The 15,059-nt window shown below is 62.6% G+C and overlaps 3 protein-coding genes and 1 non-coding gene across 5 annotated transcripts; 2 read left to right on the top strand and 2 right to left on the bottom strand.

Annotated features, from left to right (window-relative positions):
- The first annotated feature begins 80 nt into the window (after nucleotides 1–80).
- Nucleotides 81–3,941, top strand: MAK16 (MAK16 homolog). Its single transcript, XM_048287487.1, has 10 exons — nucleotides 81–230; nucleotides 577–626; nucleotides 829–938; nucleotides 1,090–1,154; nucleotides 1,486–1,637; nucleotides 2,328–2,382; nucleotides 2,467–2,541; nucleotides 2,778–2,894; nucleotides 3,041–3,097; nucleotides 3,349–3,941. Exons 1-10 carry the CDS (start codon nucleotides 216–218, stop codon nucleotides 3,535–3,537), a joined length of 885 nt encoding a protein of 294 aa, XP_048143444.1. The 5' UTR covers nucleotides 81–215; the 3' UTR covers nucleotides 3,538–3,941.
- Nucleotides 3,914–7,361, bottom strand: TTI2 (TELO2 interacting protein 2). The gene is made up of 7 exons (XM_048287486.1): nucleotides 6,612–7,361; nucleotides 6,201–6,387; nucleotides 5,695–5,787; nucleotides 5,194–5,378; nucleotides 4,899–5,042; nucleotides 4,251–4,413; nucleotides 3,914–4,050 (listed from the first exon to the last, which is right to left on the bottom strand). The coding sequence occupies exons 1-7, from the start codon at nucleotides 7,244–7,246 to the stop codon at nucleotides 3,970–3,972; spliced, it is 1,488 nt and encodes a 495-aa protein (XP_048143443.1). The 5' UTR covers nucleotides 7,247–7,361; the 3' UTR covers nucleotides 3,914–3,969.
- A 319-nt stretch (nucleotides 7,362–7,680) lies between these two features.
- LOC125317643 lies at nucleotides 7,681–7,774 on the top strand. The gene has a single exon (XR_007200144.1). It is a non-coding gene; the product is annotated as a small nucleolar RNA U13 (small nucleolar RNA).
- A 592-nt stretch (nucleotides 7,775–8,366) lies between these two features.
- Nucleotides 8,367–14,557, bottom strand: RNF122 (ring finger protein 122). 2 transcript variants are annotated; one of them, XM_048287520.1, is made up of 6 exons: nucleotides 14,477–14,557; nucleotides 10,284–10,440; nucleotides 9,544–9,589; nucleotides 9,292–9,333; nucleotides 8,944–9,023; nucleotides 8,367–8,866 (listed from the first exon to the last, which is right to left on the bottom strand). In XM_048287520.1, the coding sequence occupies exons 1-6, from the start codon at nucleotides 14,499–14,501 to the stop codon at nucleotides 8,752–8,754; spliced, it is 465 nt and encodes a 154-aa protein (XP_048143477.1). In that variant the 5' UTR covers nucleotides 14,502–14,557; the 3' UTR covers nucleotides 8,367–8,751. The 2 variants fall into 2 exon arrangements, with proteins under 2 accessions (XP_048143477.1, XP_048143475.1); XM_048287518.1 differs by having other exon boundaries at nucleotides 8,944–9,026.
- Between the last annotated feature and the right edge of the window lie 502 nt (nucleotides 14,558–15,059).

Here is a 15,059-nt window from a genome sequence, read left to right on the forward strand (position 1 = left end):
AGGCGCCACGGCCGCCATGACAGCGGGGCCCGCCCCCTTCCCGCCCCCAGCACCGCCGCTCTCGCGAGACTTCGCGCGCCCCGGCCCCTTCCGGTAATGGCGGCGCCCTAGCCCGCGCGGCCGGCCCCGCCAGCACCGTCAGTCACCGCCGCGGGCACCGCTGTCCCCGTCACTGGCACCTCTGAGCCGCCGCTGGCACCGCTGGCACCGCCACCATGCATTCGGACGATGTGAGTCCGACCGTTCTTACGGCCCCGTGTCAAACGCCCGCCCCGCCGCTGGGCCCGGCCGTGCGCCCGTCCCACGTGGCCGGGGGTCCCCAGTCCCCGGCGCGGGGGTGGCTCGAGGGGGGCAGCTGGGCCGGGGGCTGAGAACGGGCATTCGGCAGCAGCAGATGCGATGTGTCTGCGCTTCTTGGAGCACCGCGCTCTCCCTGCTGGGGGAACATGGAGAAAACCCCAATGTTTGTGAGGTTTCCGGCGTCAGAGCCGCACCGGGGGCTGCCGGAGCCGGCGGGGGACGTGGGGGGCCGGGTGAGGGGTGTCGCGGTGTGTCACCCGCTGTTTGTGCTCGCAGGTTGTCTGGAGCATGCTGGGGAACAGGCAGTTCTGCTCCTACAAGATGACGTGAGTTTGGGGGGACGGGGTGGGGCTTTGGGGGGATCCAGCAGGGAAAGGAACTGGAGGGACACGCTCGGCTACCCCTCAAACCCCACAGTGTCCCCCCTGTGCCACCACTCGCTGCGAGTCACAGAGGATGGGGTGAGCTGGAGGGGCAGTGGGGTCTTCCTGCTTTTCCCTCATTAATTCCTTGTCCCCTCTTTCCCAGCACCAAAACGCAGAACTTCTGCCGGAACGAGTACAACCTGACGGGGCTGTGCAACCGCTCCTCCTGCCCGCTGGCCAACAGCCAGTACGCCACTGTCCGCGAGGAGAAAGGTGGGAGCGGGGACAGCGGGAGGAATTTCCCCATGGAGAGCGCAGTCAGGCCTTGGAAGGGGCTGCCCGGGGGGGTTTGGAGTCCTCACCCCTGGAGGTGTCGAGGGAACGCCTGGGTGTGGCACTCAGTGGGGTTTGTTCCCTGTTCCAGGTCGCTGTTATCTCTACATGAAGACGATCGAGCGGGCGGCGTTTCCCCGGCGCCTCTGGGAGCGGGTGAGCTTGGGGACACGGCAGTGACGGGAGGGAGGAAACGGCCTCAGGCTGGACCAGGGGAGGCTCAGGTTGGACAGCAGCAGGAATTTCCCCATGGAAAGGGTGCTGAAGCCTTGGCAGGGGCTGCCCAGGGAGGTTTGGAGTGCCCATCCCTGGAGGTGGCACTCAGAGCTCTGGGCTGGGGACAAGGTGGGCATCGGGCACAGGGTGGAGTTCACGACTTTGGAGGGCTTTTCCTTAATGGCTCCGTGACTCTGGGAGCGATGCAGCCCCTCCCAAGCGTCCCTGCTTTGTCCTGCTCTGTCACCCACCCCTTCCCCTGTCCCCGCAGGTGCTGCTGAGCAAGAACTACGAGAAGGCTCTGGAGGAGATCGATGAGAACCTCATCTACTGGCCCCGCTTCATCCGGCACAAGTGCAAGCAGAGGTTCACCAAGATCACGCAGTACCTGATCCGCATCCGCAAGCTGACCCTCAAGAGACAGTAAGGGACACAGGGAGTGACCATGGAGTGACCACTGGTGGCTTATGGAGCTGCTGCCCCTCTCCTGAGCTGCTGGCACTGCTGGACGTGGAGCTGGTCACTGTTTTCCTGAGGGGTTTGACATGGATCTGTGTGGCGTGGATGAGCCGCAGGGAGTCGGGTGTATAAATGCACTGAGGGAATGTCCGGAGCTGGAAGGGACCCACAGGGATCACTGACCCCAAATCCTGGCCCTGCACAGACCCCCCAACAACCCCAGCCTGGGCATCCCTGGCAGCGCTGCCCAAACGCTCCTGGAGCTCTGGCAGCCTCGGGGCCGTGCCCATTCCCTGGGGAGCCTGGGCAGTGCCCAGCACCCTCTGGGGGCAGAACCTTTCCCTAAAATCCATCCCAACCCCCCTGGCACAGCTCCGGCCGTTCCCTGGGTCCTGTCTCTGTCACAGGGAGCAGAGATCGGAGCTGTCCCCTTGGAGGAGCTGCTCCAGGTGCCCTCAGCTGCTCCTCCTGTGGCCCCTCCAGACCCTTCCCCATCCTCTGGACCCTCTCCAACAGCTGTAGATCTTTGTTATCCTGAGGCAGCCTACGCTGCCCCCAGGACATTGCACATGCTGCAGCCACGTTTGGAATGCTGGAGCTGCTGGCTGTTGCTGCCAGAGGCTGCCAGATTCCCAGAGCTGTCGTTCCCTGCAGGAGGAAGCTCGTCCCGCTGCGCAGGAAGATCGAGAGGCGCGAGAACAGGCGAGAGGTAGCGATGGCTCCGTGTCACCTCCTGCCACTGCCCCTGTCCCCACTGCCCCTCAGCCTCACACAGCTGCTCTGTGTCCCGTAGGAGAAAGCCCTGATTGCTGCCCAGCTGGACAATGCCATCGAGAAGGAGCTGCTGGAAAGGCTGAAGCAGGACACGGTGAGGGTCACACAGAGCTCACAGTGCTGCCCCTGTGCTGCTGCCTTCGGGGGGGATAGGGGGTGCCTGGCTCCCCAAAACACAGGGAGCCCCAAAACACGAGGGCTCCCCTCCTGTTCTGTGCAGGAGCATGGGGTCAGACGTGGCAAGGGGCTTTCACCTCAGTCTGATGCTGTCCCGTGCCCAAAGTCCATCTTCCTCCTGTGGCTTACGGAAAATCCCCATTTTCCTTTCAGTATGGAGACATTTACAACTTCCCCATCCACGCCTTTGACAAGGCCCTCCAACAGCAAGATGCAGAGAGCGAGAGCGAGTCGGATGCAGAGAGGGAAGAAGATGAAGATGATGATGAGGTAAAGCTTTCAGCCCTGCCCTGGTGCTCTCAGGTGCCTCCACCTGCTGGCTGAGAACACCTCAGGAGAGCTCAGAACAACCTTGTGGTGGCTCTTGCACGAGTCGTGGCACTGCTGTGCTCAGTCCCTGCCTCTGTTCCCTGCAGGACGTGGACAAAAGGGAGTTTGTGGAAGCAGAGGACAGCGAGCTCAGCGACTTCGAGGTAGGTGAAGCACCAGGTGCAAACTGAGGCTGAGCTGGATGGGCACCTCCAGCCTTGGGTGTCTCTGGGGATGGGGAGGAGGCAGCCAAATCGGAGTTGTGGAAGAGAATTGTACAGTGGGACCCCAGCCCAGCTCCTCTGGAGCCAGGGATTGTGGAATGGGATCATCCACGAGGTGATTTTGGGGAAAAGAGGAGGTTTAGTTACACAGCCTGCTCTGACATCACTCCCGTCACCCAATTCTTCCTCAGGACATGGATAAGTTGGAGACGAGCAGTGAAGAGGAGCAGGAAGAGGAGGAAGAAGTAGAGAAGAAAGCCTCCCACCCCAAATCTAAAGGGAAAACTCCCCTGAAGGGCCCAGCCAGGAGAAAACGTCCCTACATTGAAATAGAGTACGAAGAGGAAACAGAGCCAAGCACCAAGACAAAAGCAGCCTGAACCTTCCCTGATCCCATTTTGTACTGACTGGCAGAGCTCCAGATGTGTCACCAGAATGGCACTGCAGGGTGTCCCCACCTTCCACCCCTGGACAGGACCCTCAGTGACTCCTGGTTTTATATTCCACACATTTTCTGCAAGAACAGCGGGGTTTCTGTCCTGACCCCAGGGAACTGCAGTGAGTTTGTACAACTGGATGAAGCAAAGGAACATCCCCCCCCTCTACAACCACAGAAAGCTCAGCCCAGACTCTGCTCCAGGAAGGGCCCTGGCCTGGGGGGCTCTGCTGCTTCCTGTAAGGCTGGAGGAGCCACACGTGGCCTGGATGTGTCTGGGGGAGGTGTGGGGCTCACAGGTGGGACAAGAATGACAGAACTTTAAATAAATACAACAATTTTACTGTACAAAAGGGGGTGAGCAGTGTCAGGCACCTCAGCTGCTCTCCTGCACCTTCCTGAGGCACTCCCGCACCTGGTTCTCCTCACAGCTGCTGTGCACCCCTTCCAGCAGCACCTGCAGGGAGAAAAGCAGCATTTGCAGTGCTTGGGTTACGGTGTCACCCAGCCCCCCCAGCCCTCGGGTGGAGCAAAGCACAGATTGATCCCCATCGATTGGTATCGAGGCACTGATCAATCGATTATTGATGTTGGGGAGGGGAAATGCCAAATCCTGCTGAGAGGGAAGAGGGCACTGGCACAGAGTCCCTGACTCACCTTCACCTGGCCCTGGGAGCAGCGATCCAGCAGGATGAGGCACTGGGTGGCCCTGTGGAGCAGGGCAGCTCTGACGGGCGCCGGCGTCGGGCCCTGCTCCGTGTGAACGTCCCAGAGCAGCCTCAGCAGGGCCTTGAGGAGCACGGGGAGCCTGCAGGGCATCCTGCAAGGGCAACACCTCATCCCAAACCCTTCCCAAGGCAGGGGACAGCACAGCTTTGCTGAGCAGCTCCTGGTTCTGGTGTGGGGCAGGGCTGGTGCCAGCCTGAGGAAGCAGCTGCCTCGGTCAGGGTGCCAGGACAGCCCTGGACACACAGGAACCTCGGGATGGTGTGGCAGGAGTGCTGTCCCTGCACAGCCCAGGGCTTACTCCACATTGATTTAATTTGTAACCACTCATGCTTTTGGAACAGGCACAAGGTGGGTCAAACCCAGAGAGAGAGAACCCAGCTTAATTCTGGAGCCAGGTTTTTCAGTAATGCCAGCAAGTGCTTCCTGGGACAGATTCTCCCTTAGGATTTGAGGGCCTTTTCCTCAAGAAGAAGTAGCTTTGGGTCTTATGAAAACATTCAGGACAGGAATGAAGCACTCATGTCAGGACGGGCTTCCAGGAGAGCTTTTCTGGGTGTAATCCCCCCAGAGAGGTACCTGGGCCAGGCGTGCTCTATGGTGCACTGCAGTGTCTCCAGGATTCCCAGTCTGGCTTCTTCCTCGGGACCATCAGAGACTTCCAGGTAGCCCACGATGACTCGCTCCAGCCTCTTCAGGTGCCTCACAATGAGGATGCCGAGTCTGGAGGCACAAACACACCCTGAGGCAGAGGATACCCTTGGGTGCAAGCCCAGGGCCCATCCCCGTGGGGTCACAGCTCTCATCTGGTCTGCTCTCAGCTCCTCAGGAAGGTGGGCAGGGCCCCCAGGTCCCCCTGTCCCCTGTGTCTCACCTGGTGACGAAGGCGGGCAGGGTCCCCGCGTAGACCCTGCGCAGCGCCAGCCGATGCTCGGCCTCCATGTGGGTCAGCACCAGCTGCAGCACCTGGTCCCAGGGGGACGTGGCTCTCCCGTGGCCCTGGTGCCGCTGGCCTCGCTCCAGGACGGGCAGCAGGTCCAGCAGGCACAGCAGCACTGCCTGGTTTGGGGACAGATGGGGAACCTGAGCTCATGTTCTCTCCAAAACCCAGTAAATCCCAACCCTGTGACCACCCACGGCCGCTGCTGCTCACCCGACAGGCCCGAGTGCTTCAAACCTGTTACCTGCCCTGGAACGGGGCAGGAGGATTCCCTCTGCTCTGGCATTTTCCTGGAATCTCCCGAGCTACTCTGTCTCACAGGCTGGTGACAGCCTGACTGGACTGTGAGAGGCAACAGGCTCAGCCTCCTCCTGCCTTAAACTGCGCGGCTGCCAATAGCCCAAGGCACGTTAAACCCAAGCCCAGCCGTCCTACCTGGATGAGAGGGGCCTCCCGTGAGTAGAGGTGGTTGTAGAGGGCGTGGAACACCACCTGGGCCCTGTTGAACTGGCACAGATCCGCACCCGGCTGCAACAACAGACACCAGGGCGTTGTTCCTGGGCAGCACATTCTGCTAAAACCTAAGGAAAGCACATCCCGCCCAAACCCTGGGAGACCCCGAGCGTGAGGAACTGCTGTGAACGCAGGGTAAGCCCTGCCGTGCGCCAGGAGGAGAAGTTAGGAACCTGACCCACTCGAGGGAATGGCTGGAGCTGTGCCAGGGCAGGGTTAGGTTGGATTTTAGGGTGCTGGGTACTGCCCAGGCTCCCCAGGAGCTGCTTGGACACCGCTCGCAGGGATGAGATTGTTGGGGTGTCTGTGCCAGGCCGGGGGTTGGACTCTGGTCCTTGTGGGTCCCCTCGAGCTCAGGACATTCTGGGATTGACCCTTCTGTCAGCAACACCCGGAAAGGGCTCCAAGCCCTGCCCTCCCTCCCTCACCACGTTGAGGACGATGTGGTGCAGGCAGCGCACGCCCAGCACTTTGTTCTCCTCCTGGAAGTCATCGGAGAGGAGCAGCGCGGGCGGCAGCACCCGCTCCAGGTGAGGGCACAGCCAGGGCCGGCTGACGTGGAGCAGAGTCCAGGAGAATACGTGTTTGGAGCCTGGGTTACGCTTCCAGGTGTCTCTGGAGGGACAAACACAGCTCAGGGAACACTGAGAGTACTCATTTCCCGTGCACTTGAGGTTCTCAGCTGGCAGCAAACTTGACAATCATCCCCCAGCACCTTCCACTGCTGGGCATTTGTAAAGCTCCTGGCCTCCTGTTTAGCATCTCTTGAGCCTGAGCTCCGTTTCCCAGCATTTCCTACACAGAGACCCTCCAAGCGCCACGTTCCCCTTCGCACTCACTTGGTTAACTCCTGCTTCAGGAGCCCCATCACTGCTCCGAATCTTCCTTCCTCATCCCCCTCCTTTCCCCGCAGGAATTCCGCCACGGACCCGCAGCCGGCAGCCTGGAGCAGCCGCTCCAGCAGCTCCTGAGCCACTGCCCGAGTGCTCGCCGTGGTCCAGGGCCTCTCGTCCTTGTGCGTGACGGCGAAGATGAACGCGTGTCCCAGCACCCGGCGCAGGACGGGCCCCACCACGGCCATCCCCAGCGACTCCTGACTCTTGGCAGCTTCCAGCTTCTGGAGCAGGAGCAGGAACACGGCGCCAACGCGCTCCGCTCGCTCAGCCACGGCGGCCAGCGCTGCGTCCTGCCCGGGGGGCTCGGTCCCGTCCTGCTCCCGGCGCGGCGGAGCCGCGAAGCCGCCCAGGGCCGCGGCCAGCGAGCCCAGCGCCGCGGGGCTCGCCGAGCCCAGGAGCCAGCGCGGATCCGCCGCCTCCAGCAGCGCGCCCAGCTCCCGGAGGGCTCCCGGCCGCTCGGACAGCGCCAGCCGCGCCTGCAGCAGCACGTGCTCGGCCGAGGGGGCGGCGGGCGGCGGCTCCGCCTGCCCGGGACCCCGCTCCGGGCTCAGCGCCCGCGTCGGGCTGCTGACATCCATGGCCTGGCACGACCCCCAGAGGGACGCCCCCGCCCTAAAACCCCTCTAAAGACACATCGCCGGTGGCAGCAGCGCCCCGCGGGCAGCGCGAACCCCCGGGACCCCTTCGGAGAGCCCCGAGCGCCCCCGCTCCCCTCACCGCAGCACCACGCGCGCGCGCTGTCGCAAATCCCCCCCAGTTGCCGTAAAGCAGGAGGGCGAAGGGGGGGCGTGGCGTTGCGTGAATAAATTAGCATTACTAATTAAGAATCGCGGTGCGGCGAACAGCGGCCGTGAGGGGCGGAGAGGGCAGAAACCGGGACGGGGGGGCGGCGGGCGGTGGTGCGGAGGGGGCTGAAACGGAAGGGGGGGGAGCTAGATGAGAACGGTGATATCACCGTGACTTCAGAGTAGTGGCGTGACTGTGGGGCCCGGCGCGGGAAGAAACGCTTTTGATCCTTCCGGTTCATGGAGATGATGAATGGGAGTAGCACGCGCTTGCGTGACGTGTGCGCCCTGCGTTACGACATTGCACAGTCCCATCTGACCGCCGGGGGGGTCCTGACGTCATTGCGACGTCATTTTCTCTTTTTGGCGTCAAAGAACAGCCGCAGTGGGGTAATGAGGAGGTGACGTCGCTGTGACGTAATTACCGTGACGTCATTTTTGTGGCGTGATGGGTGGGTGGTGCTGCTCTGACGTTATCGCTTTTCAGTGTCAGAAATCAGTGGAAATGAGCAAATTGTGATGTCATCGCTGACGCCGCGTTCTCTCGGACATGTCAGAAATGAGTGGGAATGGGCAAATTAGTGGGGGGGTCCACCCTGATGTGGGCACAGCTTGGGGGGTGCCCGGCCCTGGAGGGGTCAGTGATGTCACCGCTGATGTCATCTTCTCTCGGACATGTCAAAAATGAGTGAAAACGGGGAGATCTGGGGGTTCCGCCCTGATTTGGGCACAGCCGGGGGGTCCTGGCCCTGGGGAGGGGAGGCACGTCGATGCTGTTCGGGGCAGTTTGGGTGATTTGTCACTCCATTAAAGGGTCACGGCCAGCAGTGTCCCCTCCTCGCGCACCTGGGGGTTTCAGCATCCCCTTGGCCTTTATTGGGGCCCCCTGGCAGCACCCACAGCTGAGACAGACTAAGAAATCATCCATTTAATCATTTTTTTACACAAAACTGTACAATCCCTCTGCCCCGTGGGGATCCTGGGGGTCCGGAGGGGCTCAGGTACAAAAATAACTCTGCAGCAGAAGTGGGGACAGGAGCCCACCCGCGCCCTGGGGCTCAGCTTCCCGCAGGGAAGCCCGGGGCCGTCCCGGCTCCATGGGGAGCACAGCCCGGACAGCGGCAAATCCCAAACCAAGCCACGGCCTGCGGGGTCAAAATCCCAACCGGGAAACCCCGGATCCTTCCAGAGGGACCCTGGGCAGGCGGGGTGGGCAATGCCGGGCGTGCGGAGCCGCGGTCCCGCGGTGGATCCCGACGGATCCCGACGGATCCTGCAGGATGTGGAGCGGGGCTGGCTCACACCAGCTCATCCAGGAGGGTCCCGATGCCGGCTCGGGGCTGCCCCGGCCCCGCCATGGGTTTGTTGCACATGGGGCACACGCAGCGCACCTCCAGCCACTTCACCAGGCACCTGCGGGCAGGAAGGCGGCAATGCCGATTCCCGCAGGGAATTCCCCGCTCCCGCCCCGCTCTGCCAGCCCCACTCACTTTCTGTGGAAGGCGTGCTGGCACGGCAGCACCCCCAGCTCCTCCTTCACCCGAAAATCCTCCAGGCAGACGGCGCAGGTCTGCTGTGGGAGGTGAGACGGAGGCTGAGGGCGGGTGCGAACATGTGGGACCCGCCAGAAATGCCACGGCTCGGGAAATCCCGGGTGTTTCCAGCCGGGAGCTCGGTCCCGCTCCCAAACCACCCGCGGGGAGGGGGATTTTGGGGCACACATCCCCACATCGCATCCCTAGCCTGTCCCAGCCCTGCTCCTGAGCACAGGGGATGTGTCCCGAGGGTTGTCCCTGTTAATCCCAGCTCCATCCCGATCCAGAGGTGGTCCCGCTCACCCCGTGCACGTTCAGCCTGCGGGCATCGCCTTTCAAAACCACCTGAAGGAGAGAAGGAGGGGAGGATTTAACTGCAGGAAGGATCTTGCCCCAGGAGGAGCTGAAGGGAGCCGTGCGCGGGCGGGTTGAGCCCGGGGGGTTCCGGGCAGGGTGTCCCGTCCCAGCGCTTTGGAACGCGCAGCCCCGGTCCCCGCTGTGTCCCCGCTCATCCCAAACCCCGCCCGGCTGGTGCGGGAACATCCCCCGCGTTACCTCCTTGTACCCGAAGCGCTCGCTCTGCGCCTGCTGCCGCAGCTTGCTGGGGACAGGGAGAGAAAGGCACCGTGAGTTTTGCAGCCAAAAATGCTCGGGAGGCACCTGAAATCACGGGGAACGCGCCCCTCCCGCCCGGGATTCGGGATCAGCGGCTCCGTTTGTGCAGGAGCAGCCCGAGCTGGCCCCGGGAATGGGCAGTGGGGGCGATAAGGGCGGCAGGGGCGATTGTTTGCCTTCGGAAGTCGTTCGCGGGGCAGGAAGCGCCGCATTTCCAGCGCTCGGCTGCCAGCAGCTCCCGGCCCCGCCGTGACCTTGGCCGGGGAAACGCGGCTGGCCCAGAACCGCGGGGATGGGGAGAACGGGACGGCCTCTCCTCCAAGCCGGGCCCCAAAACGCGCTCCCACTGCCCCTGAAGTGGCTGAGGGATGCGGGGGACATCCCGCGGGGCAGGGCTGAGCCGGCCCTCCAGGAACAGCAGCCTCGGCTTTGGGGTTAAAAATAGCGCTCCCCGAGCAGAGAGCGCAGGGAAAGGCACATCCTCCACCGCTCCTTCCCTGCCCCGCACAGTGCGGCCCTCGCACGTTCCCTGGAAAACAGGAGCCCCTTCCTGCGCTTCCTGCCCTGCTCCGGGCTGCGGGGCCCCGGCACCGACCGGCGGTTTGTCCCGGTTTTCTGGGAAAAACCAGGATCTGGGGATGCCCAGGGACACCGGGCCCCCGGCGCAGTCCCCGGCTCACCTGATGAAGTAGCAGCAGAAGATGAGGCTGAGCACAAAGATGAAGATGCCGGTGCCGAAAATGACCATGTAGATGTTGAGGGGCAGGTCCTGGAAGGTGATGGGCGGCATCGTACAGGGTTTAGTGGGATAAATCAGCCCCAGGCTGCAGGAGCACCCTTGGCAGGAAGAGAAATGAGAGAAATTCAGCGTTTAGGTGAAAAGGAGGTGAAGAAGATGCGCTGAGAGAGCACAGAGAGCCTGGGCTGGCTCCGTCCCCTGTGGAGTTTGCCAAGTGGGCAAAAAGCAGCACTAAGACATCGTCCTGTGCCCGGTGAGGTGAGAGCTCCCCTGGAAGAGCAGCAGCCCCTCAGAGCAGCTCAGCTGCATTTCCACAGCCACCAGCCCCTTCTGCAGCAGCTGCAGGAGCAGCAGGCCCCGGGATTTCATCTCCAGGGGAATACACGGAGGCTGGAAAGGGATTTAGGGAAGGACGAAGCTAAAAACCAGCCTGAAAAACAGCAACAGTTGGCGGCTGCCATCGCCCCAGGAGGAGCAAGCGGCTGCTTCGGCCCCGGCGTGGGGAGAGGCGCTGGGGTCACTGAGCACCAGCTGACCCAGTCCCCTGTCCCAGCAAAGCCACGGGTGCCACCCCAGGGCCACCACGGGGGACACATGGGTGTCACGCAGGGCTGGTGACAGCACAGCCACCCCGGGAGGCTCCCACGGAGCCCCAGCCCCCTGACACGGCTCAGGGCTGCTGCAAAGCCGGGCTCTGGCACGGAATGAGCCCCGTTTTATGTCTGGGAATGGCTCTGACCCCCCTGGAGTCAGGGCTTTGATTTCTCCTCGGCTCTCACTTGAAAGGAGAGGAGCTCCCAGCCCCATCTGTGCCCCACGGAGCAGCTCCCCTGGCCCCTTCCTTCTGCCCAGCACCCTGCTCCTCATCAAACAGCTCCTCCAGGAGCACTCCTGGCTTTAATTACAGCCCCCTAGCCCCTCCGCCTGTTCCTCAGGAGAGGCTGGAATTCGCTCTGCAGGGACAGGCAGGAGTGGGCAGCAGAACCTCCTGCACCAGCGGAGACACCCAGGGCTGGTCTGTCTGGTGTCCTCCCCACGGTGACAGGGGACAGCAGGACACCACCCCAGCAGGGTGGGCAGGTGGCACTTCTGAGCTGGGACACCCAAATTCCAGCCATTCCCAGGAATCTGCTCTGCTGGGTGGGGGAGTTCACATGTCCCATCGATGCCATGGCCAAGCCACCGTGGCCAGGAGCCACCTGGCACTGGGGACACCAGTTTGGTGCCGCGCAGCTGCAGCAGAGGAGAGCCTGGGCTGTAGGAAATGGGGTTTTCCTGCCCCAGAGCCACACGCTCTGTGCCTCCTGGAATGACCGGAGACAATCCGTCATCCACCTCAGCCACAGCGGGAAAGGGAGGATTTGTTTGTCAGGTCCTGCTGCTCCCAGGACCACCAGGTGCAGGAAGAGACAATAGGAAAGGTTCATTATTTTTTTTCATTTCCTTGCTGGAAGTGATTGAGAAATACTCCAAAAAAACCCCCAAAACAAAACAAAACAAAACAAAACGCTTACAGCTCTGAAAAAAACCCACTGAGTAAGACATGAGGTAATGCTGGAGCACCGGCTGGTGGGGCACGGGCTGGAGAGCCCCAGCACATCCCTCTGGGCTCATTTAAGGGATTCAAAACCCAGCTCACAACACCAAAACCCAGCTCCTGACCCCAGAAACCACCCCAGCCACCTCTCCTCTCCTCCTACAGCCCCCACGCTCTGCCCCATCCCATGGGGTGAAATGCTGTCTCTGACCCCACAAGGGCCCTTTTGGGACTCACCAGCTCAGCCAGGGGCATTCCTGCTGGATGGGCCTTCAGGAACTCCCGGGCTGGGGGTGCAGCTCCAGGGAAATTCCCTTTGCTGCTCTGGGAGAGGCCATGGGATGTGAGGAGGAGCTGCCAGAACCTGGAGCAGGGGGTCCCTGCGGAGCTCAGCCCCCTCTCCCTCCCAGCCCCTTCCCTGGATGGTTTTGATTAAACCCCCCTGCCCGACAGAGGCCTTTGTGTTTTCAGTTCCAGGGGAACGGATCAAGTCCCGGCTTACCCGACGTGAGATGAGGCCCTGATGGGCACCGAGGAGAAACAACCCCGGCCACCAGCTCCTGGCTCCTGGTTTGACACCAGAACCAGAACCCCTGAAGGCTGGGGCGATTGTTGAGTGGAAAAAGGGGAAAAAAGGGATCTGCAAACATCTGGGGAAGTGGCCACAGACACACGGTGCCTTTGTGGACTCCTGCGCGAAGGACGCGCACAGGGAGCTGCTTCAGTTTGGCCAGAAAAGCGTTTTCCATGCGAACTCCCACAGCTCCTCTTGGAAGGAGAAGGAGCCCAGGTACAGTTTGGCCCATCAGGGCTGTGGTTTGCCCCTCTTCCTCCTCCTCCCCACACAGATTTATCCCAAACCCCCTCTGTGAGCTGCGCTGGGGACACAGAGCCTTGAGCCCCCCAACGGGGTGACCCCAGCCCTGTCCCCCACACCAAACCCGACAGCCTGACCTCAACCCCACAGCCCCACAGCCAACCCCTCCTCAAAGCCCTGGTGCTCCAGCAAAGCCAAGTTTGGCCCCTCAGACCCCACATTTTGATTTATTCCACAGCATTTCCAGTCAGGACCCACACAAGTTTCCTCCCCCTCACTGCGCAGGGGTTTTGCTGAGCTGAGCTTCTCCCTCACCCCAATTCCTGTTCAATAAAACCAATGGGAAACTCAGCAGGTCATTAAATAAAACCATTCCTTCTCCTCCCACACAAAAGCTGTGGGCTCTGCACCAGAGAATGGAACACAGTTTCCATCTCGGTTTTGCTGGGATGCTGAAAAAAATCCCTGCACAAAGCTGCCCTGAAGCCAAGTCCAGCACGGGGGATGAGGAGCTGCCCCCCAAATGAAGTTCCCGGGGTCTGCAAAGTCCTGAGCTCCAGGTGAGCAGCAGCAGGGAAAGCTGGGCTGCGAAGGAGGAGCTGAAATCCCAGGCAGCGGCCGCCTGTCAGGATATTCTGAATAAACCCATTTAGGTTAAAATGTGATTTTTCCACCAGCCCTGTGAAGGCCCTTAACAGCACCGGGCTCTGATTTATCAAATATCTCTGAGCCTCGGGCTCGAAGCCAAAGCGCACAAGTCGGGTGCCCAGGCCCTGTCCCCTCAACCCACGCCTCGGCCTGGGAACAAGGCTGGGCTCTGTCCTGCCGTCCCCAAAGCCTCGCTGGAGGCTGGAGACAGCTGGGGCTGCTCAGAGCCTCGGGAAGCAAAATCTCTCTTATTTAGGAGGTTTCTTGGACACAGCCGAGCGTGGAGCTGCTGCGGAGCATTTCCCTGCACCCACACGCTGCCACATGTGTGGGACAACTGCCCGGGGGAGCGGTGGCTCCGTGTCCCCCACGTCCCCCAGGGCACACGAGGGATGTGTTACAGGAGAGGAAGCCACTGCTCGCTTTATATTTAGCTTCAAAGGCTGTAACCCTTCCATAAATTAAACCAGCCCGGCCTTTGTTGCCGGGGCAGGGCTTTGATGCTGGAATTCCCAGCGCAGCTCCTCCACTCCTCGGGCACAAAAATAACCCAGTTCTCCTTTGAACCGAGCCCCCCCTCGCATGTGCAAACCCAGCGCCACGTTCCTGAGAGCTCCTCACGGCGAGCGCGACCCTGAGGGGCCGAGGCCGTGTCCGGGGACCCCTAAAAAATGACTTTGTTCCACTTTTGCGGGCACATGAACGACGGTTTGAGGTTGGGGTTTTTTGGTGCGAGCAGCCAAAGCGTGGCCAATCCATTCCGCCGGGTGCTTTCTCCCTGAGAGCCGAGCGGGACGCGCCGTGCCGGGGGCGGAACGGGGGGATCGAGACCCCGGGAGCCCTCGGAGCGGAGGGAGGCGGGGGGGGCACCGAGCGCCCGCCCCGCACGGAGCGGCCGGGGGTGCCCGGGGGATGGCCGGGGATGCCCGGGGGATGGCCGGGGATGCCCGGGGGTGCCCGGGGGATGCCCAGGGGGTGCCCGGGGGTGCCCGGGGGATGGCCGGGGATGCCCGGGGGTGCCCGGGGGATGCCCAGGGGGTGCCCCGCTCCCCCCCGCAGTCAGTGCCCCCCTTCCCGGGCAGCAAGGAGGGGACAGCCCCTGCCCACCCACCCGCCCCCTCCCCGCGCTCACCGTGGCACCACTGGAACGGGGGCATCGGGCGGCTTCGCGGGGCCGCGGCTGCTCCGCCGGGCCATGGCCGTGCCCGCAAACCCCGCCCCAGCCCCGCAGCCCCCCCGGGGCCGCCCCCGGACCGCCCCCGCCCCGCCGGCACCGGTGGTGGTGGCCCCGGGCGGCCGCACCCCCGGCGTGTCCCTGCCCGGGCGGGGCTGCGCTCGCATCCACGAGCCGCGTTCCGAGGGCATCGCCTGCCCCGGGTGGCACCAGGCGACTCAGGCGGCACCCAGCCCATCCTCGGGCACGCAGAAGTCCTTTGGGGGAGCCCCCCCGAGGGCACGGAGCTCCTCGGGGGTCTCGGTGTCAGGTTTGGGACACCGTAAGTTGGATATTCGGGAAGATTTCTTCGTGGAAAGGGTTTTCCTCTCCCTATTGCACTTGAAGGCAGGAAGGAATTCCTCCCTGGGGGGAGCTGGGATGGCATTGCCAGAGAAGCTGTGGCTGCCCCCTCCCTGGCAGTGTCCAAGGCCGGGCTGGGATGGTGGGAGGTATCCCTGCCACGGCAGGGGTGGGGTGAGATGGGATTTAAGGTCCCTCC

Source organism: Corvus hawaiiensis, chromosome 27 (genome assembly GCF_020740725.1).
Source record: "Corvus hawaiiensis isolate bCorHaw1 chromosome 27, bCorHaw1.pri.cur, whole genome shotgun sequence".
NCBI classification, from domain to species: domain Eukaryota; kingdom Metazoa; phylum Chordata; class Aves; order Passeriformes; family Corvidae; genus Corvus; species Corvus hawaiiensis.